Raw genomic sequence first — 23,947 nt, 5'->3', positions numbered from 1 at the left:
AGTTCCTGCATTCTTCTTCCAAGAGACAGTCACTGGTCAAGGCCACCCAGCGGTTCCTCCAGTCAGGCCTTTCCAGGGTGACTGTGGATGTGATGCTCTGGAGCTGTGGCTCGATTTCTTCTCTCCCTGGTGCAGACCTGCCTCCCTCGAGCTACGTGATGAGACGGATGTCTCTGTTCCTCTGAGCTTTCCAAGCGTGAAGTGCACAGCCAGCTCTGAGCCTGGAGTCAAACCAGCAGCTCTGGGAGGATTCACGATAGAAACGCCCCTGGGAAAGGGACACCACTGAGAACATCTCCTTCAGCAGAACCCGCTTGTCCCTCTCATCTGCACTGGCTCTGCCAGCACGGGGTGGCCAGGTGTCTCCTGGCAGACTTGCAGCCTGTTGTCCCCTCACCAGGTAACAGACGCCCGGATGCTGCTGTCAGCCCCACATCCCTCCTGGAACACGGCGGCTCATCTCACTGTGTCTCTGCCTGGGGATTACTTGCCTCTTATGTGGCCCTTCCGCCTGGGGATTATGTGTGCTTTCCCAGCGAGGAGGGACATGTCCAAGGGCAGCCAGAAAAAGGAGCTGATGACTTGTTGGTGCCAAGATGCAGCAAGGATGGGCTGCAGAGAGTAGGGAGAGCTACACCCAGTCTGCGTTCTGTGCGGATCGATGTGGCTGTCCCGGTGTGTGGCAGGGGAGAAGTGAGGCAGTATCTGTTTTAAAGAGCAGTAGAGAGAGGCTGGCTGTGTGGAAAAACAGGCTTCTGTGCCAAGCACCTATGATGGTGATGGGGAGATACCGTGTAGGAGGTGAGTGTGACACCTTCTTCGAAATGGAGGAGAAAGGAACCCACCTCTGTTTGCAGGTCCTGTCCCCTGTGCTGCTCACCTGATTGAGCAGGTGCTCAGCAGATGTTTAGCTCTTTTCCTGTGTTTAATCTGAGATGAAATCAAGTGGACCCTGAGCGTAGCCTCAGCCCCATGACCACAGTAGGAGGGTGAGCTGGTGTGTCAGTATCCATGGCCAGGATGCTGCCTTCAGCCAGGAATTGGATGTCACACGTCCCTATGCCTTTGTTTGGCCACAGATGTTATATGCTCACAGCTGATTTGGGGAAGGTTTGTGGATGAACTGCCTGAGTACTTGCATGATATTTCTGTGGTTAGACCTGAACAGGTCATTAAGTGCCCAGTTGCTGGTGATGGTTGGGCCGTGACAAGCTTTGCGTTAGCCCAGTCTTGGACATATTCACAGCAGCTTAGACAGTGATCTAGAAGTGTTGAAGGCCTTAATCTTGAGCATCTTGTCAGTCTGCTGGTGTGGACACAACTGATGGCAGGTCCTAGAGTGTGGCCTGAACTGTTAATCACAATGGGTGGAATTGAGTGTGGTCCCTGTGGTATCTCTCCCTTCCAGAGGTGGGACTCTGTATCGTGGCAGGTTCCCAAGGGTACATCACCCTGCAGATGGGAAAGGAGAGGTATCAGGGGCAGTGACCACCTGAAGGTGACAAGGGATGGATCCAGCTCTCCTGACTCCCCATGGAAGTCCCTGGCACTGAGGATGTGGGGGGCAGAGCAGCCCCATGATGGGTGCTCACACCTGGTGTTAGAGACAGCCACAATCACTGGGCTCTCCAAGGGGCACCCTGGGAAAAACACTTGTCCTCTGGAGCCCAGTTGCCTCTCCTGAGGGACAGACAATCATTGCTCTACATATGGATGCTGGGGGACTGCGGGACATGCGCAGGGGCCAACCCACCCCTGGAATTGCTGGAAACCCCAGGGGTGAATGCCTGTCCTGCCTGCAGTTGCCTGCACTTGGCTCCCTGGGAGAGCTCAGGCAGGCTTTTGCCGTGTAGACATAACAACGTGCAGCACACAGACTGTCTCTTCCCGCTCCCCAAGCCCCCCTTTCCCCTCGCCTCCCCCATGTCATATGTTCCGAGGCGCACTGCGTTTTCAGTCGGTGAATAACAGCCACGTCCTCGCCGTGCCGTGTTTATCTGGACGACGTCGCAAATTGCTTGTTCTGAGCCAGCTCGCTCGAGCACTGCCTGCCCTCCCACGGGCTGAGCCGGGATGCACCAGGACTCAAGCAGCACTGCAGGGAGCCAGCACCCTCCAGTACAGCCGGGAGTGGGGCTGGGGACACGGGGACGGTCGCCTGGGCTGGGAACCTGCACCGAGGTGGCAGCGCTTCTGATGGGTTTAAGTTTCTAAATGTCAGACTGTACCTTTTATACCTTTTCATTTTTCTTATTTATTTCAGCCATTATACAACCAGCCTTCAGACACCAGGCAGTACCATGAAAACATTAAAATGTAAGTATGTGGCAATAAAGCTGTTTTAAATGTCAGGTTGGGCATTAGGCTGGAGCGGGAGGGATGCCAGCTCACTCCCAGACCTGGATTAAAACTGCCGAGGAATTGTAAGCATCCTATCAGAGCATCTCCAGGAGCCCAGCAGTCAGGAGCTGTAGCTTCAGGCGGATGCTGAAAGTGCTGTTTGATTTTCTTGGGGGGTGGATGCAGGTCCTGGCCAGTCCCTTGATGCTTTCCCAGAGAACGCTCACCTTGAGTACTTTCTTCTGTATTTCACCAATACTGAAGTACAAAATCAGCTGCCAGCATATGCGTGTGTGTGTGTGTGTGTTTGCATGCGAGAAAGATGAGGTAAAATGGAAAGTTGCAATTACAATTAGATTTTCATGAAGGACCTCTTGAATGTCTAATAACAACTGGTTGTTTCAAAGATACTTACTGAGACTTAGCAATCATCTAATTTGACTTATCACCTCAATACATGATTTAATCATCAGCGTGCGTTTAATAACCACAGTGACTTCCTGAACATAGAAGAAATGTAACAGATAATGAGAATAGCGATAATTGTGATTATTGTTGGAAATTTAAATAGTCAAACCAGATCTGAAACTTTTTATCTGCCTTGAATGAACTGATGATTGCTCTGAGCTGCTTGCAGCGTGTCTATTTTGGTACGGGCTCGGTCAGCTGGTGATAATCATCTTTAATAATCTATTAACAAAAGTTAATAATCTCTTTTCAGCAGTATGTTAATTGATCCCAGGGAATTATAGGGGAAGAGTTCCTGTACCTTTGCTCTAGGGGAGCGTGGTGGGAGCTGGTGGTGTTTAGGGGCTGTCTTGTCCCCGAGGGCTGCAGTGAGGAGGGTTTGGTGACGTGACCTGCTCACTGCCTGGCCCCGCTCTGTTCCTGCTCCACCCAAGGCTTCCTGGATCATCCCAGCAATGCACTCGCTGTAAAACATTCAAACCCAGCAGCACCCCCAGCCCCTCGGTTCCCATGGGGCTCAGGGGGTGCCTGTCAGTTCAGTGGGCTGACAACTGATAAAGCATCTTGTGCAGCACCAGGTGCTGGCCCAAGGACGTGTTCTCTGTGTTGTTGGTTGTGTCTCACCCCTGGCACTGATGGTGAGTGGAAGTCACCAGCTCTTGGGGACCTTCTCTTGCCTTGAAGGGCCCTGTAGCCCTCCTAATCCAGGCACAGAAGGTGGCAATTTCAAGCTGATTGCAAGTTTTGTCCTTGAAAGAACGAGTTAAAACGTAGATCCAGATACTTCACCCACTCTCCATTCCGCTGCCAATATTTGTGGGTTTGTGATCACATTTTCCTGTGATTTAAACAATTTCCTGTCCTGGGTTGCTGCCTGAAAGACAGGCACAAACAAGAGGGAACCAACTGCGCAGGTCAGGAGTGAAACTGTTGACAAGAGGTGAAGCCCAGTCAAACCAGCTTCCCGTGCCATGGGAGCACGTGTTCCATTCCATCCCTGCCTCTGTAGGCATCCGCGGGGTTATCCCCACCCCGGGCAGCGGCAGTCCCTGTAGTGGTGGTGGTGACAGACCAAGGAGAGGTTGGAGCAGGCAGGCTTGGGGTTAATGTTCTCTGTGATTAATGCTGCAAAAATACGGGAAGGAAACCACACATTTTAATGAAAAGCCTCCGTCTCCTCCTTCCAGAAACCTGGCAATTAGCTGCCTTCAGCTGGTTATTGATGCCAGCCGAGCGCAGTTACAGATCTAGGTCAGAGAAAGGCCCCTGAGCGGTCTGGGCTCCAGATGTTGGCTGCTTTTGGACATGGGTCTGCCTCAGAGGTCCTGGGGTCTGATCTGCACTTTGCTACTTGTTGATGGACATGCAGAGAAATTGGTGTGTCCTTTTTTCCATCTCCGTGTCCCTGCTGCACATTAAACCACATTTGGATGCTTGGGAGGCAGATAGGAAATCAAGATTTCAGTGATTCTTCCAAGCAAATAATTCAGGGTCCTTTGACCAAGAGGAAAAGATACTAAACTTCCTTGTTTTGACAAATTCATGCTTGGAGGTTCACATATATGTAACTATATATAACTATATAGCTATATATAAGTATATATATAACTATAACTTTTCCACGGGATGCATTTGAAGTTATTTTTTGTCTTTCCCTTGTTCTTAATATGTTTATGCTTTTCTGCTTCAGAAGAGCAGCTTCTGCTCCATAGCCTGGAGGTGGCTGTTTCCATAAGAGATGGAGGAAATCCTCAGGGTGCTGGGAGACACCAGCCAGATGCATTAGAGCACCAGGACAGCTGCCAGGACACCACAGGTTATATTTTGCCAAGGTGTAATTGGATGCAGATTCTTCTGAACAGCTTCACCCTATGCAGATTTAGCCATGATGAAAAAGCCTTTTGGCAGATTGCTGAAGAATCATCTGGGTTTTGATTCTGTCCACAAACCCTCATTGCATCCTGGCTGCATTGTGCCAAGTGGAAACTGCTGCCACGTGAAGGTGGTTTTGGAGCCTTATACCTGGGCACAAGATGGCCAGGCTGTTAACTATCACAATACCTTTTATAGGTTGTTTTTTTTTTTTTTTTTTTAATGTTTCCTGGTGTGGATTTTTTTTTCTCAGTTGAATGTTTGCAAATGTCAGTGGGAAGGCATTTGAATATCACAAAGCCAGGATTCCTCGATTTCTTCACAGCCATACTCTCTGCCTTGCAACACTCATTTAATTCTCCCTTCTTGTTTGCTTTGCTTTTCAGTTGGGATGAGTCACGTATGCTAATAGAGCTGACTGGGGAGTTACCAGCAGAATTTCTGCTCTTACTAAAATGTTACCGGTCTCTTATTTTCATGGAGTTTTATGGCCTGTCTCCTATTCAGTACAGTTAAAATTAATTTCATGCCCCAGTTCATTCCAGTGTTTGCAGCTTCAAAAGCTTTTAAGTCCTATTTAGCTGCCTGGCTGTGCTCTGTTACCCGTCTGCGCGGTCCCTTCGGTTCACCTGTGAGTGCAGGCTTCGAGCAAACATGGTTAATTTTGTATGCTACATCTGCCACGGGATCCAAGGCACCCTTGAGTGGTTTGTTCCAAAGACTTGACCTACCTTTGATGGGACTGTGTCCTTTCTGTTTGAAATACCTGCTCTGTCGGAGGGAAGGGCTCTGCCGCTCTCTCATCAGGAAAGAAGAGAGCAAGACGGTGTTTAGTGCCCTCATTTCCTAGGGATGGGGTGAGCTTTGCCCCTGTAGCTGGCTTGGCCCTGGCTGTTTTTCAAGGTGAAAATTTTTTGGCTTTGCAACAGACCGACAAGTTCCTTCAAGATGAGTCACAGCCCTGAACACAACTGGAGACCACTTGAGTAATTCCGCATCAGTTGAAGAGGTTACAAAGACCCTTTTTTTACATTTTGATGAAATACAACAAATGCAGAAGGCACTTACTGGTGCACCAGTGAAGCACCAGTGCATCTGGTCAAGGTCTCATGTCAGTGCTTTGCCAGATGGATGTACAAGGATGAGAGATGCCCTTCCCACCCTGCCACGGTAGTGACTTTACGTATTCCCCAGACTCCTGGCTCCAAAGATATTAACCTTCTTTCCTCCAAGTGTTTGAAAAATGACAAGATGTTGTTCACATGAGCAGGATCAATTACCTGCTGTCTGTTAGGAGAGATAGTCTCCAAGGGGGCCTTCGTCTCTATGGCGGGAGATTCCTGCTCGGTCAGCCGTGAAAAACAGCCTGGTAGGACTCTCCTCCCCCCTTTCCCAAAGCAGTCATCTTGCAATCATCTTCTGTGAGATTTGTATTTGAAAGCAAAATGTGAGCTTCTGAGCCTTGAAAAAGCACAGAAAAGGAAAAGTGAAGAGCCCAGGGTAAGTGTGTGCAAGGTGCTGTTCACAGGGTTTGCTTTAAACCTTCCCTTTGAGAGCTTCTCCTTGCTGTTACATTGAAATTCAGGAACATCAGGGTGAAACCAGGCTGCATCCCCTTGAGATGCTTGGAGAAGTGTTGGAGAACCAGGGTCTGAGTGTAAAGTTAAAACAGATTGAGAGCTTGGTGTGATTTGGCTTTTCTAATGTGTCCGGATCCAGTGGCAGCAGTGCTGAGTGTACTGTTAATATTTGCACATTTGGATTGCTGTCTGTAGCTGAGAGCTTCTCAGGGAGAGGGGGGAAATTTGCCTCTGCAGGATCAAAATCTGAAGTCAGGATTTTAAGAGAGGTTTCGGGGCTTCTGAATATCTTTTTGTTTTCTAAATGCCCCCCCCCCAAAAAAAAAAGAGCAGAACAGCTTTCTGCTGAAAGTCTCACAACTGTGGTTTTCAAAATCACTTGTCACGTTGGGAAATTTAACATCTTTTCATTACTTGCTGTTTAGGGGATTTAGTAGCACTGGATTGCCTCTAAATTCATAGCTGAAGCCTGACATGTAACACAAATGTTCTTTCAAACCCTGTCATTACTAATGCATTCTCTTTCAGGTCTTTTTATTAGTGCTTGTAGACATTTTCCTCATTAGAAATTCACCTAGCAGCTCCCCGCTCATCCCATTCAAGGTTTCTCATCTCTTTTATTCTCTACTGGCATGCACCAAGGCAGCAGCATTACCTGGTGATGAATTACTAAATGATGGAGACATACACTGCAACCTTCTGCTTCTTCCTCCTGCCAGTGAAAAAACAGTACTGGTTTTGGGGGGACTATCTTGCAGCATTTGGACTTTCAGTGTCAACTTGGGCTTCAGGGGAAGACGGAGGCATAGGACGGTTGCCTGACTGATGACCAGAAGTGCTTCTGCACTTGCATTTGTCTCATTTTGGTCCTGAGCTCATGGGTGCTAAAGGGGATGGGCAGGAATTTCTCATCTGGTGTTAGGAACTGTGGTTGTGGATGTAGCTGCTGCCCAAGGGATCACTTGAGCACCTTCACAAGGAGATGGCTCAGGGACAGGGCAGGCAGTGCTGGGTGTCTGGCCAGTGCAAGCTCTGATAGCAAGGTGCCCGTGTTTGCCAAGGCATCTCCTCCTTGGAGCATCTCACTGGCCTCAGTGTGTGAACCAGTGAATTAACAGCATAAACTGCTTCACGAGTTACAGTGCTGAGTTTGGACCTCCAATGCTGAGTGCAGTTTGGAGCTGCAGAGGACATGATTTGAGAGGCTGGGAGACCTCAGGGTGGCTGCTTTCTCCTGAGCATTGTTTCTGAGCACAAACAGCCTGCCTCACTGTACATCCGGAGTTATGAACCTCTGCCACTCTGCTCTCGGAGGCACGATAGTGCTGGGGGCTTAGCCCATCCCAGTGCTCAAGGGCTCTGGGGTAAATTAACTAAAGATCTGCTTCCCTTTTCTTCCCCAGAAAAACATTGCTGAATATTGGAAGGGACTGCTCCAAACAGCTGGCTTTCCAGGAGCGTGCCCTGCTGTGGGGTTAGTAGGTTACAGTGTGTTAGCAGCTGGAGCCATGTGCTCCAGCCGCTTCAGAGCGAGCAAGGGAATGCGTGCAGTGACCCGTGAACAGGGTGACCTCCTCCCTGCCCTCGCTGCGGGGCGTCCTGTGGCTGCAGGGAGTCAGTGACTGCCCTGAGCTGCGGCTTGGGATCCTGATGCCAGTGATGAACAGGAGCCGCCTCACCAGGGGGGACAGAACTGTTTTGGTCTCCATTGCCTCTTGGCTGGTTTCACCTCAGAGTGTTCTTGCTGTGCTCCTCGGGTCCCCTGATTTGCAGATCCCTCATCTCCCTGTGCTTTGTTTGGCTGGAGTTGCCAGGAGCTTCCTCCGTTTCCTACCCTTGCCTGCGTGATCCATCTCACTGTACAGTGGCGTTGCCAGCTGCTCGCTGCCTCCTTCCCATTGCTCTTTGCGGCTTGGTCCCTACTTTGTTTGCCTTGGCTGTTTGATGAAAGACGTTCCTGTGTAATTAAATACCCCTGATTAGTTTTGCTCAAATATCAAACTTCCTTTCATCTCGTCTTGCACCGGCTGAAGGTCTCGGCGGGCTCGGCCAGGTGTGCCGCAGTGCATTGGCTCTTTGTATCCTTTGGGAGCCTTATCCCAGGGCTTTGGCAGTGTCCACACGTGGGTACACACCAGCACCGACACGCCTGTGTGCACGCACATCCTTTTAGTATCGCAGCCTCCGGAAGGATCGTGTCCAAGTCATTCGTGTGGATCTGAGCCAAGTAACTCAAAAGTCGGAGTTACAGGTTCTCTCCCTAACTGGCTCCATTGTGAAAGCCATAAAACAAAAACAACCTTGGGCCAAGCCAGTGAAGGTGGAAGCGGCTGCTCCCACAGGGCTCACTTTGCTTTGTTCAGGGAGGGAGATGGGTTTCACTCAGCGGTTTGGAGGCTGGCTCCAAGAATCCTGCTCCGGTGTGGGCTCGCCAGTCAGGGCAGTGGGGCTGGGAGGTGAGGATGAGTTATACGAGGATAAAAACCTCTTGCAGAATCGCACCCAAGAGTATAGACAGTGTGTGAATCCTGCTTCCTGGGCTGTGTGGAGGCAGCTCTGTGCCTGGCATCTGCAGGAGCTCACATGGTCATTGTCTCTCTGGAGAAGGCTGTGGTGCATGACCCACACTGGCTTGTCTCCTGCTCCCTGCAGAGGAGCAGAGAAGTTGCAGGATAAGCTCCTCTGGTGACCAAAGGGCTGGAATAGCTTTTGTCACGGAGAAGGTAACTGCATGTTGTGTCCTAACCCTGGAGGAGAGCTGCCTTCAGAGGGAAATGTTAGACTGGGGCTGCTCTGAAGCAGGCGAGTGGGAAATGGCAGCCGGTGCTGGGGGATGCTGTGTGAAGCTGCACCAGAAGCAAGGTCCTTCCCCGTGGGTACACCAGGGAGCTCCCAGCCACAGGGAAGTCAGGAATGCAGGTGGGCACCATCCATTAGATGAATCGTTGACCACAAGGATGAGGATGTGCCATCTGGCAGGCTCCAAACACCAGCTCACCAGAAGCTGGGCGGGCTCTGTGTCTTTCCCAGCTTGCCCTGTCCTTACGGACACCGCCGAGGACAGGGCAGGGAGCTCGCATGTTCTCCCCACCCGGCGTGGTGTGACGTGCCAGCCCAGCAATACTTAAAACTGCCCACAAGAGTCACTGTTGCTTTATCTAAGGAGCCTCCATTCCTCCTGCCTGGGAGCTGCCTGATTTCTTCACCTCTCCGCGGTTCAGGTCTCCATCCGTGATGCTTTTCTTGTGCCCCAGAAAACCACAGGCTGGGGAGGAGGAGGAGGAGGATGGAAGAGGGTTGGCACCTCGCACGAGCGACCTTTCCCATGTGCCACTCCACAGGGGTTACATCCGTGCCCGACTCCCAGCAGACAGCCCTCACCTTCCCCGCCTGTGCCGCAGTGGTTGTGCTCGGCTCGGTGATTTGCCCAGGGAGCACAGCGTGTGCTTCGGAGACATGTGGCCCGAATTAACCTCCCTGCAAACGGTTTCTAAGTAACAGCAGTACATGTAGCAAGATAAACTGTGAAGCCTATTTATATTTACCGAGATTGTATTAACCTTTGAAAGGTTGACCTTATGCAAAAACAAAACAAAACAAAAAAAAGATAAAGTGGCAAAAACATTCAGGGCATGAGGGGGTTTGTTGTTGTTTTAATCCTTTCACTCTTTGATTACCTCAGCCTGGGTGGTGGTAAACATACACCAGCTTTCAAGGCATTCCTGATTTTTGCAGCTGCAGAGCCATTAAGCCTTTGCCTGTATTAGCACTTTCAAGGTCAGCCATGATGCACAACTCAAGGCAACACATCAGCTGCATTAGAGCTGCTAATTTCCTTCATTTACGCTCCTTTTTTCCGAGAACTTGAGCGGCAGATCCAGCAGCAGCGTGTCTAAGTCCGCATTGTTCCTCGATGTCACCAGGCTGACGGGGGGGAGAGCAGAGGTTGATGTAGCTGGGCTGGCCCCAGGGGACAATCCATGACCCCTTCTTGGGAACCATCCCCATGCATGCTTGTCACCCTAGTGATTTCTCTGTGTTAGGGCCTCTGTTAGAATTGGAATAAACAAACAAATAACCAGAATGTGTCTGTTGGGCACGGTGACCCGTCGGAGCTTGTTCGCACAGAGCTGAAGCCGTGGAAGGAAATCTGTCCGACGGGGTCTCTGCGGGGTTTGCTGCCTGCTGTGGCACCACACGGCGCTGGGGCCAGTGATGAAAGCTCTCTGTGTGCAACATGAAGGGATGCAGGAGCGTGTGAGGAGCTGGGGCTGACAAACAGGTACTGGATGCTGCTGGATGGACCTTACCTGTGTGTCTGGAGATGGATGCTCTGGAGCATTCAGCACAGCATTATCCTGCTCCTCATTTCTCATGCCTCCCTCCCTGCACAGGTGGGCAGATGTTACTGCAACTCTGTGCCTCAGTTTCCCTCACCTTTAAAGGCAGGTGAATGCTGTTTGCACCAAGATGAGCAGTGAGGTGTAGCTCAGCCAGTCACCTGTGACCCCCTTTGAGGCTCCTCCACGGATGCCCCACACAGGCAGAAACAAAAGGTGGTGCTGTTGTGTAATCCAGAGGGAAAAGCCTTTGGCATTTACATGTTATAAACATGTCTAACAAGGTGGCCTTTGGGCTTCATAGTGCAGCCCACAACAGCAGTGGGTCTCTCATAAAAACATGTCAAACAAGAGCAAAGGCAGAAAGTGCCCCGTGCGTGGGTTTATTTGGTTTTTCCTCCCCCAGTGATCAATGCCACTTTGATTCCTGAAACAGAATCAAAGGATGTAGCTTGCTACTCAAGCCCTCACTCAGAAAACCGTTTGTGGATCCATGTGTCAGGTCTGCAGGAGCCTCCAGCTCTGTCACTTGGCTGTGCCTTCTGCTGATGTAGATGCTGCCTGGAATCGGGAGTGCACAGGGATTTGGTGTGGCTCTAGCTGGGGACATGGGAGCTTGTTCCCTGGTGGTAGCTGGTGTTTTCTGTTGGTGTGAGCACTGCTTGCTAGCACTGCCTTGGAAATCAAGGTCTGTTTTTGCATCAAAGGGTTGAAGGCAGAGGCAAAGGGAATGAAGATATGGTGCAGCTCAGGCAGTCGTCAGGAACTCTTTGTTCGTCCCTTACCTGAAGAATCAAGCCTGATGAGTTTCCTCCTTAATGAACTAAAAAGAGGTCACAAAGCTGAATGTGACTCTGCTGTGCTGGAGAAGGGGTTATCCCTGTCCTGAATCCTGCTGCCTTTCCTCTAGCAGTGTACTTGATTTCTGAGGTGGTCCTGGTTGAAGGCCCCCTCACCCAAGGCTGCTCACATGCCTGTGGGATGGGATCCCCCAGCATGCTGCCAGTGCAGAGGTGCAGCCTCAGCAGTGGGCTGGAGGGACCTGTGTTTCCCAGGACAGCGCTTGCTGTGGGATCATTGTCATTCTTGTGTGTGCCAGTGCATGGTTCAGTGGTGTAGCCAGAAGAGAGTTAAAAAAGGGAAAAATGTTGATGCTTTCTGTGATGTTCTCCATCCCTAAATTTAGCCAGGACTGCCCCTACTTCCTCTCTCAGTGAGCTGAACCCTCTGCCCCTTCCCAAACAGTCCTGTTTGCTGCTGATTAGGCTGAGGGATTTATAGGGAGAGGAGGGTGGTTTTTCCCTTCCCTCTAGCCAGGCAGGAGGGGAATGAGGAAGCAGCAAGGGTGTCTCTTCAGTCGGGTAAATCCCACAGAACATGCCTACATGAGACTGCTAAGCTCCTGATCAGTAATTACACACTGCAGCTCTGCCTTTAATCGGGATAGAAGACTTAAGGAAACTCCTTTGCCCCTGATCTGTACCTTTTACCTAGAGATTTTATTGCTGTGAATATTAGTAACAGAAACAACCACAGGAGCTCAGCTCTGGGGCTTGTGCGGGCTCTGGGAGCTCCTGCAGCCTTTCCAGCTCCATTCACCTCTGGTGCTGTTTCTATTTGAGCAGTTATTTCATGCTGCCTTTAGAAAGAAGAAGAAAGCAGGGCGGTGTCTGGGCAGACACTGGGATTGCGGTGGCTGGTTTCTCCCTTGAGGTCCTAATTCTGCAAGTGGCTGAGCTCTCGTGGCTGGTTGTTTGCAGCTTTGTTGGGCACGACTCCAAGGAAGCAAGAGGTCAGGAGATAAGTGCTGCAAGCCCTGCTGTGATCCTGCCTCCTTATGCAGGAGGCTTCACCTTGGAGCCCGGGCTGAACAACCCTTTGGGAGCATGTGTGCACCGACAGCCCTATCACTGCTGGCCCTAGACACTGGGGTGCTTGGGGGGGGGGTCATCTCCTGCCATGCAGAGCTTGGCCTGAGCCCCCCAACTCTTGAGAACCCACTGGGGTTTTGCAGATCAACGTGTAAAAATAATGAAGAAACAACCTGACCCATTGGTAGATGCAGAGCTGAGTGTCTGCCCGCGTGCGATGCTGAGCAAACAGGGAAGGTTCACAGAATTGGGAGTTTATGGATTTAGTTCTGAACCTTAGTCCACGTCAACAGATGTGGGCGAGGTTCCCTATGTCGGAGGGTTTGTTTGTCTTTCTTTAAGCTGGTGTGAGTTCCCAGATAACAGCATTTGCTGCTCTGAAGTTGATGTAATTCCGAGTTAAGGTGGAAACTGTGTTGCAAACTGCTTTGGGAGGGGGGGAAAGCCAGGCTGTGTATTTTAGCCTCCTCTTTAATCGGATCTCATCTTTTTTTCTCTCTTTACAGAAACCAGGCAATGCGGAAAAAGTTAATTTTGTACTTTAAGAGGAGAAATCATGCGCGCAAACAGTGGGTGAGTGATTCCCTTAGACCTCATTTTATACGTATAAAGCCGTGTAATTTATTAAGTGAGAGAGAAAAGGATGATTTCCAGCAGAGAGGTGCTGGTGCTCGGTACTTTGCCTGTTGCATTGCTGTGGAATCTCTTCTGCTTAAAATAACATGGATGTGAAGTAGAGGTCCCTGATCCTGCTGCAGGCAGTACCTCCCTCCGCAAGTGCCCCCCGCAGAGCAAACATGTGGGGTTGGCTTAATCACAGCAGAGCCCATCACTGATCTCAGAAAGCCTATTCACAGCATAAATGTCTATTTTGTGAGTAATTGAACCCTAAGAGAGGTGTAAAACAAGCTGACTCTGCTTCCGATAAATGGTCTGGAGGCTGCTCTGACTCCTTACAGCAGACCACAGAGCAACGTTGTAGGAATTTGTGGTTTAAAACAAAATCCAAGCCCTGCGCCAGTTTGTTTCTAGGTAGCTTTGCTGGCGAAAGAGTTTCGGTGTCCTTTAAGGAAATGGGTCTTGGTTAGGTAAGGGGCAAGGTGGGAGTGATTGTGGGGCTTCAAAGGCATTTGTTGCAAGTCCCCAGTAAGCAGGGGAGAAGGTTCAAGTGGGTTTCACAGAATTTATACATTTTTGGTGCTGACAGTTGTGGTCATTGCTGGCAGGAGCTGGGAAGCAGAATCAGCACAGAAGGGTAAATGCCAGAACAACCAACTGCCCCCACCAGGAAGGTGAATTTTGTGGTGGCTTTTGGTGATGGGTGATTCAGCTCGTGGTGCAGGGCTTCATGTTTCACGTGGAAGATGGAAACGCCATCTCCTGACTTGGTGTTTCTGTTCTGGGTCAGGCTCAGGTGCTGGTGCTAGTGTTTTGTATTGCCAGTGGTGCAGGTTTTCTCAATGCCTTTGAGGTGGTTTTGGACAGAAGTACTCCAACTGGGAGGAATTGTTGGAAAAATTCAAAATAACAAGCCTGGAAAGTGGTTTGAAAGCTCTGGCTTTAAAAGTAGCTTTCAAGACAGGCATTTCTGAGCCAGTAATCGCATTATTTTCTTATTTATGGTGAATAAAGGCATGTTCCTTTTCTTTCCCATGCTTTGCTTTTTCCTCATTTTATAGCAGTCTTCCAAAAGCCACAGATACTGCACTCCGTAGGAATGATCGTGTCTCCCATTTGTGTCCAAATACATGTTCATTTAGACTTTTCCATGATAAAACTTCTTCCAGGTCTCTAGTGAGGGGTTACAGGGCTTATACCTTCAATAGGATGTGGTGTGGCAGTTGGGTACTACTCAGGGCACCTCTCCTGGCACAGCTGAGGACTTCTCCGTTGTGGGAAGCGGATCAATATTCCCTTCCTCAAAACAGGGATTGCAAAGCATCGTGCGGTTTTACTGGAATCAGGAGGGAAGCGCCTGAGAGCTGCTTTCTGGTGGAAATGGCCAGTTACTGTGCTAAACCTAGAGTGAGTTGCTCTGGGTGGATATCAAGGAGCTGGGGGAAAAGGCTTAATTAGGCTGCAAGAGCACAGTTCCTAAAATACGACTCGCAGTAAAGTCGCCTGTCATGCAAAATAGGTGAATTTCTGCCAGCCGGTTTATTCAGTGTCCTTGAAAGGGGATTTTTCAGTTTAGGGAAGCATTTTGCCTATTCTACAAAATAGGCAACATACGGTTGCTGAATTTGCAAAGTGAATACATTTGCTGATTCTGTTTGCAAAATGGGTATGCTTAGCTATTTTTCTGCCTATTTTGTAGCAGACCCTATTTTTAGCAAAGCCCATCTACGTGCCAGCATTTCTTTCTGGCTCTTTTACTTTCTGGGGTATTGTCGCTGCCTGGGGCCGGCTGGAGCAGGGTCAGAGCTCGGTCCCTGCAGGGTCCAGCCCTCACAACCCCATCCCAGGGGATCTGCAGGGCTTCCTCCTGTCTCCACTGAGGTCAACACAGCAGAAGACTTTTAATTGCCATCGGGGTGATGCCGCAGAGAGGGAATGGTGAAGGGAGTTGTTCTGGGTGTGAGAGGTACATCTCCATCAGCCAAGGGAACAAAACCGTGGGGCTTGCATAGGAATTGGACTGGTTCCTCCTGTCACCTTCACTCTTCTCCTCCCCTCCAAAGAGCTGCTCCGTTCCCTGGAGCTGCGAGAGCGTGGGCTGCGGGAGGGCTCGGGCTTGGCACAGCCCACAAACTGCCTTCAGCTGCTACGGCGGCGTTACTATCCATCCATTTTTAGATACGCATGTCAGGTCCGATTTGGCTCACTATCACTTACTGGTGTGATTGAGAGGCCGATGGGCTGGCGAGTCCAGCGGGGAAGGGGAGCAGAGGAAGCACCGATGCTAAAAGCCAGCACAGATGGTTGCTCAGGAATGGACTTGCTTGCTTAGAGCTGCTCAGAGGATGCTTCGAGAAGGAGTAATTGCTTCTGTTCTGACCGAGAGCTTCTCCTGGTGATGGAGCTGTGAAGATCTGGGGAGTTCACAGTGCTGTAAGGTGCCTGAAATCTTCGCTTTTGAAGGATGCAAGTGATTGCAGGGAGTGCGTGTCCCAGCTGGAGCAAAAAGCACTGGATGGGGATGCAGCATCCCAGCTCTGCTGCAGAGGGGTTTGAAGTTTGTGTGGCAGGAAGGATCTCTCTGCTCCGTGATGGGAAGGGGCATCAAGGAAATGCTCAGATGGTCCATTGCAAAGCCATGCTCAGGAAGGCTGAGCTGTGAGGGGGGAGCTTTGGTACTGCTGCCCTGCTGCCAAGGTGTGAGCTGCTGGGGATACAGCAGTGTGACGTGGATGCTGCTTTTTCCATCTGCAAATGCCAGTTCCTTAAAACAGGAACTCTGGATAAAGCTTTTGTCGAGTTGTTCCAAGGAGTGGAGTAAAAGGAGGAAGAAGAGCCACCCCACCGGCTGTGAAGCAGCCAGGGCCATGCCAGGTGGCTCTGCGGGACCCAGCACTGGCTCATTCCCACTGGGAATGACAAACCCTTCAAAGCCTCGAGGCTTCTCAGCAGACCAAGCCCTCGTGCTGGGCTCTCCCCCGGCCGTGCCGCAGGCTGGCACACAGCACCAGGCACCGGCTGCCTCCCGGTGCTGAGGCTTTATAAACTTTGCAGGGTATTTTTAGCCTCTTCCCAAATGCGATGCTCTGAAAGCAGGAGGATGTAGCAGATTTGCTGGCAGGGTGGGAGCTCTCATTTTCAGGGGGCTGATGGCATCGCTTTGGGAGGGGTGAAAACGCAGCAGCTGTGATTCCTCCGAGCTGCCGCGGGCTGTTGGTGTTACCTGTAGCTCCTCACCCGCAGCACGAGATTCCCCATGTTGGCTTTTAGCGCATTTTAATTTTTGTTCTCATTCCTCACTTTCATCTTTTGACTGTTTCCTTTAGCTCCTGATGAAACCCAAGCATCTCCTGTGCATCCATGCAAGGCAGGACAGTCTCTGGCTCCAGGCATGCAAAAGGGAATTGATTTATTTTCAGGGGAAAGTGTTAATCTGGCTCAGCTCTGGGGCTGGAGGTGCTTTGTCTGCCTCACATTATTGTTGAGGTACCTCCAAAAGGCCACAAAGATCAAAGACATGCTGCTGTGCTTGAATCAGTGCCAGGTCCAGGATGGCTGGACCAAACCCACGTGCCATGATTAGCATGATGCTGGCTACCAGTTGCTGTGGGTGCTTGACACCAGTGACGGGCTGTGGAGCTTCTTGGTTCTTGGTGTCCACAGTACAGCTGTGGACAACAGTGACGGTTCTTGGTGTCCACAGTACAGCTGACCCAGCTTGGGGGTAACCCAGCTGCCTCCTGACCTGGAATCAGGTGTTTCCATCGTTTTGGGGGTGGTTTTTGCCTCTCTCAATTTTTCTTGGTGGCCGAGAGCAAGCGGGGCAAGAGTAGAGTGCAGCAGGGAAATCTTGCAGCCTCAGACTTCCTTCCGGTTGTGGGGCAGTGGTGGCAAGAGATGAGTTTATTTCTTTGAAATCCAGACTGCCCTGGTCTCTGCTGCGGTGCCAGTGCAGTGCCGAGCTGCCCGTTCTGGAAAGCAGTGTCAGGGTTAGGAGCGACCTGGGGTTTGCCGTTAGAGCGACATCTGCTTTCACTTCCTGATTTGGGGCTTGGAAGGCATTTGTCTGTCTCAAAATGAAACCTTAAATCCCCTCTGGTCACCCAGCTGCTCTCACGTGAGGCTGGGCACCATCACTGCTGCCAGTGCAACAGCTGTCGGGGACCAGACAGGCGTCTCCCCAGTATGGACCTCACCTGTCCGTGGGTGTTCTCCTCCAGCAGGAGTGTGTCCGGAAGAGGGAGGAGTGATTCGGGGGGTGGAGGGTGGGAGGAGGCTCATTTGTGTTGCAAATTGTATTTCAAAGTTACTAGGCTGGTCCCATCCATAAATACTTGGCAGAAATGCAGTGCTGGACCTGGTGGGTGACTGGGTGGATGAGGATGCCATGAGGATGTCACCGAGGGGGATATGGTATGGAAACCTCTTGCAGTGCCACGTTTTGTTGGAGCCTGGGTTTGCTGTCAGTGGGGATGTGCTCGTCCTGTTCCTGGGCCAAAAAGGAAGAGCATCAGCTGGAAAAATACTTTTGGTTTCTAAGGTGGTATAGGAGCTGCGGGGCATCACACTGTGGCCAGGCTACCACAATGTATGGCCTTGGACAGGGGCTGGGTGCCTGGCTCTTGATTTTGGGGAGCCAGGCCCATGCATGGAGCTGCCCCATGGCCCCAGTCCCATCAGCATTGCCGACACAGAGCCGTGAGCACTGGAGCTGGTGTGTGTGTGTGGGAAGGAGTGCCCAGCTGTGGGCACCATGGCAAGCCTCTGCCCAGCATGGTTTGCTGGCAGCTCCAAAATTACTGCCCTTCACACCCTGTTCACATAGTGGGGACCTGCTCTCCTGCCCCCTGTGCCTCCTCCCAAGGCCAGGTTTCAGTCCCTTTTGGCTCAGTGGACTCAGGCAGGCACTGTGCTCTCTCCTGGTTCACGGAGCAGGGGTCCCTCCCCAGCACAGGGGCTTTGGTTGCTGAATCAAGCACCTAATGCTCTGGAGGATGCTCAGGCAGAAGGTGTGGGGGGTGGGAAAAGTCATGCTAGATGAGAATCATGGTTCCACTAAAGATGCTGGGTCTGGAAGGGAAGAGCCTGAGGGTAACTGATGGCCTGTTTTGAGAATTCACCCTTGGGTTGGTCCCCTACCCTGGAGCACGTCCATGCCCTAATAAACTGTATTTCTTTAAGCAACATGACTCATTCTCAGCCTGAGCAGCCATCGAGGGCCAGGCCTGGAGGAGCTGCCCTTCCCAGGCACTTCTCTGAGATCCCTCTCTCCCTCTGCCCTTTCAGGAACAGAAGTTTTGCCAGCGCTATGACCAGCTGATGGAGGCCTGGGAAAAAAAAGTGGAGCGCATCGAAAATAACCCCCGGCGCCGTGCCAAAGAGAGCAAAGTGCGGGAATACTATGAGAAGCAATTCCCGGAGATCCGGAAGCAGCGGGAACTGCAAGAGCGCATGCAGAGGTTAGAGGAGAAGCGGTAGGAAGGGGCTGAGCTGGTATCAGACAGCCTTTCTTTTTTCTTTGGGAATGGGTGTGGGATTTGCTTGCGGGAGGAGTGGGCTGGGATGGTTGTCGGTCCCTTTTCTCCCTCTCTGGTCAAAGGCAGAAGCCAGCAGACGAGCAGCCTTGCTGCTTTTTCCCCCAGGGTGGCTCAGCACAGAGCCAAAAGAAGGACAAATGTTAGGAATGTGACTGCCTGTCTCACCTCTGCTGCTGATCTCCCAGCTGGCCATGTTGGAGCCAGGGGCAGCTCCCTTGTGCTGGCCACATGGCCAGGACAGCGCTAATTCCTGCCTTGCTGATGGGCCCAAATTCAGTTGTATGAGACTTGCAGATGCATTTGGTCATGTTGATGATTTAATACATGCACATGCTTTGATGGGAGCATGGGCAGGGAGAAGAAACATCTGCAGAGGCTATTGGAATGGCTGCAAATTATATGAAGGGAGCAAAATGTCACTGGAAGGGATGTCCCCTGTCTCTCCCAGCCCCTGTCCGTTTTCCTCTCCTCATTGGAAGTGCAACTGAGGTCACATTGTTTCTTGCCAGGAGGAGACACGATTTCATGATCTCCACCCTTTTTGCTGAAAACTCCCTGTCCTTCACATTTCAACCCTGGGATCTTGCCCGGGCACACCCGATGTGTGCAGAATCCAAACTGACTGCCAGCTTCCCATCTTTGTGCCCCACTAACAACTGGATGGGTTCAAACTTCCTAATTGATGGCTTTATTTTATCTTGAACAGAAAGGGAGAAATGGTACTGAGAAATGTTTTAATTTTTTACCTGCTTAATAAGAAAATTGTAATTCCTTGGGATGTGTGGCTGATAGTGGAAGTGGGGGGAAGATGTCAATGGATGGGTTTGATTTAAAATTTCCTGGAGCATTTTCAAACCAGATGTGGTGGCACAGTGCTAATGGCTCGGTACTATCATTGACACCTTTGTGCCATTGCTATGGTGGGATGAACAGGAGAAAATACAGGGGAGAGTGTGATTGGGTGTGAAATGTGCTTATCTTCTAGCAATCCAGGAAGCCGGCACAGGTAAGGAAGGTGGTTTGAGACTGTGAGCCCTAAATGTGGGTGCCATTCCCGCAGCGTGGGATGGGGTGGCCTGGGTGGAGTATTGGGATATGGCTATTATGGAGGTCAAAGTTGTCTTGAACGTGGTTTGCTGCTTATGAAATGGAGCATCAGTGCCTGAGTGTGTCACTGCCCTTTCCCAGCAGGGTAGGACAGAGGGGCAGTGGCGGGCTCTCCATGTCAGCCGCACGCAGCGAGCACGAGGTGTCAGAAATCATCGACGGGCTCTCAGAACAAGAGGTGAGACCGGGTTATCTTTTCTTGTCCTCTTCACCCCTGTTTCTTCTCCAAGGAAACCTAGAGAGTACTGCCAGGTGTCATGGTGAAATTCAATGCCAAATCTAGGCCACACCGAGGTTGGGGAGGTTGCCCTGATGCCTAACACACTTTCTGGACAGGATCCAAAGTTAGGTGTTCATTTAATATCCAGCAGCATCTTTCCAGTGACGTGAGAGATGTAATGGAGCTGTGCAATGTTCTGCAGGAGCAAAACGTGGAGCTGGTGGTCAGTGGGTCGGGTTTATCGGCATTTGGCTGTCTCAGGGAAATCCCAGTGTGCTGCTTGTCCTGGGTAGCACCCCACAAACACCTCCTGGCTGTGGTTTATACTGGAAGCGGAGGTGGGAAGGGAAGGGAGCCGGCGCCCAGACTGCCGGGTGGAGGGGTTTTTCTGTTTCATTTTGTTTTGAATGGGCCGTGTGGCTTGACACAGGGGAATCCTATGGAATGAATGGTTTGTACGTGAGCCAGTTGGCCCACATCTTCTGGGAGTGCTCCATTCATCTTGAAACATCCCCGTGACCTCGGCTTCGTTTGGATCTGGTTTCACAAGGGTTCCACTCTCTTGGCACAGAGGCGAGCTGCAGTGAATAGATCATGTTTGGGAGGGGAGAGCAGCCATAGCTGGGATGTTTGCTGCCTGTGCACGATGGCTCGATCCCTGTCTGGGATCCCAGGCAGTTTGCTCTTAGCCAGTTAAGGCGACAACCTGGAGGACATGGATCTTGGAAGCGGAGGGAAATTTCACGGCTCTGCAGAGGTTCGTGGCCAAGGGGAACGTTAGCTCATCGCCTCCAACCTACTGCAGTGTGCTGCTGAACTCCACCCCGATAGCCACCTGCTGAGCCCCAAATCACAGCTTCACTTGTCTCAGAGGAGACCTTAGGAGCTTCCAGCTCTTTCACAGGGTTGGAAGGAGCAGGGAGGTGAGAGCTGGGGAGCATTGCCGGCAGCAGGGCCAGCTCTCTGTCCCAGCACGTTGCTGGAGAGGAGAGTGGTCTGGCTACTGGCTGATGGGGTGTATTGGCAGTGCTCAGCACCCCAGGACCCTGCCAGGCGAGGGGAGAGGCCCTGTGCCCTCAGCTGCAGGCAGTGCTCCTGCCAGCTGCCTCTCTGCTCTGCACAGAGGCTTATCCTGTTGCCGTGGACAGCCTGTGGTTGTCCGGATCAATGCTCTGGCTGCGAGCTGTCTCTGACCTTCCACCATGAGGTGACACCCCCAGGCATCTGGAGCAGCCGGTTGCTAAACAGGAGGTGTCCTAGTGAGGATGAGGAAGGTGATCAAATGTGTTGAAATGTCCATGTCTGTGTAGTGAGCTGCACTTTAGGAAGAGGAGGTGGGGTCTGATCAGGCGCAGCGGGGAAGCAGAGCAGTACCAGGCAGGCAGGGGTCGGCAGCTTGTTGGAAGGATCAGACATTACTGTTCTCCCAGGAACAAGCATCTGCCTATAAATTAAAACAAACAGCACTGGAGACCTGGCCTTCCTGGGTCAAGGGTGGAAGTTTTTTTAAGCAATGCCACTTCAAGTTGACAGGGAGGACTCAGGGTGATGGTGCAAATGAAGGAGGATGGCCAGAACACCTCTTCGTCCCTGCAGGGTGAACCTGTGCTGGGGAACCACCAGCAGCTCAGCTGAAGGGACAGTCCCTGCATTCAGGCAGAGGATGGCACAAATGAGACATCACAATGGCCTCTCTAATTGCAAATACTTAAGGAAACCAGTGTGCCCAGTCTGTCCTGTCCTGGTGTGCAGCTGGGGCTCTGAATGAACTTTGTGTTCCATAGGATGGAGTAAAGGCATCAGATTATGTCCCAGGGTGTTGCAGTAAGAAGAAAAAAAAAGGAATGACAGCCCCGTTATAGTGACATTTGAAACCTCCTGGAACAATTTAGGTTTCCTGTGGAAGGGAGAAATGACGTCTCCCTCTGCCCACCCATTCAGGCAGCTTTGCAGAGCTGGCCCACTTCCTTTGCAGTTTGGGTGGGGGAATGGACCTCCATGTGGCCATGGGTTTGATGGCTGGGAAAGGGTCTGCATTCCCTGTGCCACCACTTGACTTGTCTCTCATCATGGTCAGGACCTGTTTTGCTTAAATCATTTCCATGCGGAATCTTAAAGCCTTTTAATCCAAAATGAAAGAATAATTGTTTCCTGGCTGACAGTGATCGCCTCTTTCAGTGTTTGATTTACAATTACTCTAGCAATAAAGCTGTCTATTGCTTGCTTTTGAATTCTCCTGTTCTTCCTCCTCCTGTCCTTTTCCTCTTGAACATCTGTCCCCTGCAGTCCCCGCGGGCCCGTGGTGCTAACCAACTGTTCTCTCTGCTTTCCCCAAAGAACCTGGAGAAGCAGATGCGCCAGCTCGCTGTCATCCCGCCCATGCTCTACGATGCTGACCAGCAGCGCATTAAATTCATCAACATGAACGGCCTCATGGATGACCCCATGAAGGTCTACAAGGACCGGCAGGTGATGAACATGTGGAGTGAACAGGAGAAGGAGACCTTCCGGGAAAAGTGAGTGCCCCCCACACACCTCTCTCAGTGCAGCCTTTAGGGAACGTGGACAGGATCCGTGCAGGGCTTCAGCTGGGGCCCCAGCACGCTAAGACATGAATTTCCCAGGGGCTTATCTTGCCCCCCAGGGACACAGCTACAGTCCCTGTGTTACCTTTAACCTGGGCACAGGGTGATGGACCTGCACAGAAACCTCAGACTTTGCTGTATGGTTGGGGTGTTCGTGCCCGTGTGCTGAGCTGTGGGAAGCTGCTGCTTGTGACACGGTGAGAATGGGAAGTTTTTCTGCTTTTGCATTCCCTGTTGTATCAGCCAGTTCAAGGATAACACCAATGAAACCAAACACTCCATACACATTACCTTTCTGTATTTACATGCTATCCTTTGGGCACTGTGTGTCCAGGGGAATTCTCGTGGCTGTCAGTGTTCAGCCCCCCTATGTGGACCCCCTCAGGCTGCAGCTTCCAGCTGGTGCCTGTCCCTCAGCGCTCCGTCCTGCTGTCTGCTGGATTTGCCACCGGCTGCTGTTTCCATGGATGCATTCCCACATCAGACACGTGCAGACTCTGGCTGTGGTGCTTTCTACTGTTTGCAAGCAGTGCTTGGGAACAGCTTTGCTCTAGCAGCTGAGATCAGTTGGGTGATGACTGTTCCCTTCCCTGGGTACCACTGTGCTGTCAGCCAAGATGGGGGTCCCCAGCTCAGTCTCACATCCAGACTCCCCTGTATCTCATAGCCCTATGCCAGGCGTGTTTGCATGGAGGACTGGAGCAGCCTTTGTGCCCCCAGTGTGCTGTGTTTGTCTGTGAAAACAGAGCTGAAGTTCAGCTTCTGGCAGGATGAGCTCTCTTGCGGCTCCCTGCTGTGGACATGAGGGACATGGAGGCATGTGGGTGTGCCAGGGCCACCTTGTTCCTTTGCAGCAGCACCACTTAGTCTGGCCTCCAGACTGTTGTGGGATGGCTCCATGGATTACCAGCAGGCCCACAGCCAGCCAAGCTGGAAGCTTCTCTGTGTCCAGGATCCCTCCTCCTGTCCCTGCTTGTGACAACTCCCGTTTGCAGCTGAAATAATTAATTGCCAAGATGGACCGAAAAAGAACAAAACAAGCAAACCAGCTCCAAGCCTTTGCTAGAGGAGAATCCTCATTGCTAATTAGCCTTAAAATGTGCCACTCCAAACAGCAAGGCTTGCCACAAATGACGCAAAGGCTAATTACTTGGTCTTTAATGGCAGGGCCGTGCCTGGCTAATGGGGCTGGAAGAATCCACACCCAGTGTGTGCATCCTGCTGTGCACGGTGGTTTCTGTGTCATCACTGTGGGTGATATAGAGCTTGAGGCATAAATACAGCAGGGTTTCAGGGCTCTCACAAAGCTCATTTTGAGAAATTGGTACTCAGGAGCTGTAAGGAGGGTGCAGGGAGTCCTGCCCTGGCTCTCCCCCACCCTGGCGTGCAGGTAGCTGAGCTGCCTGCTG

The 23,947-nt window shown here is 51.3% G+C and overlaps 1 protein-coding gene across 12 annotated transcripts in view; it reads left to right on the top strand.

Moving 5' to 3' along the window:
- The window catches only part of NCOR2 (nuclear receptor corepressor 2), a 240,771-nt gene that overhangs the window by 136,102 nt on the left and 80,722 nt on the right, over positions 1-23,947 (top strand). For 5 of the 12 annotated variants that reach the window (XM_064675178.1, XM_064675183.1, XM_064675182.1 and 2 more), the window contains exons 8-12: positions 2,264-2,316; positions 12,978-13,044; positions 18,376-18,563; positions 19,815-19,911; positions 22,291-22,469. In XM_064675178.1, coding sequence (XP_064531248.1) covers positions 2,264-2,316; positions 12,978-13,044; positions 18,376-18,563; positions 19,815-19,911; positions 22,291-22,469 — 584 coding nt within the window. The remainder of the gene's footprint in view (positions 1-2,263; positions 2,317-12,977; positions 13,045-18,375; positions 18,564-19,814; positions 19,912-22,290; positions 22,470-23,947) is intronic. The other 7 variants (XM_064675181.1, XM_064675180.1, XM_064675188.1 and 4 more) reach the window with 3 other exon arrangements.

This window comes from Pseudopipra pipra, chromosome 18 (genome assembly GCF_036250125.1).
Source record: "Pseudopipra pipra isolate bDixPip1 chromosome 18, bDixPip1.hap1, whole genome shotgun sequence".
Lineage (NCBI taxonomy): Eukaryota > Metazoa > Chordata > Aves > Passeriformes > Pipridae > Pseudopipra > Pseudopipra pipra.
Note: the sequence above shows the minus strand (reverse complement) of the source record. Positions and strands in the feature narration are given on the sequence as shown.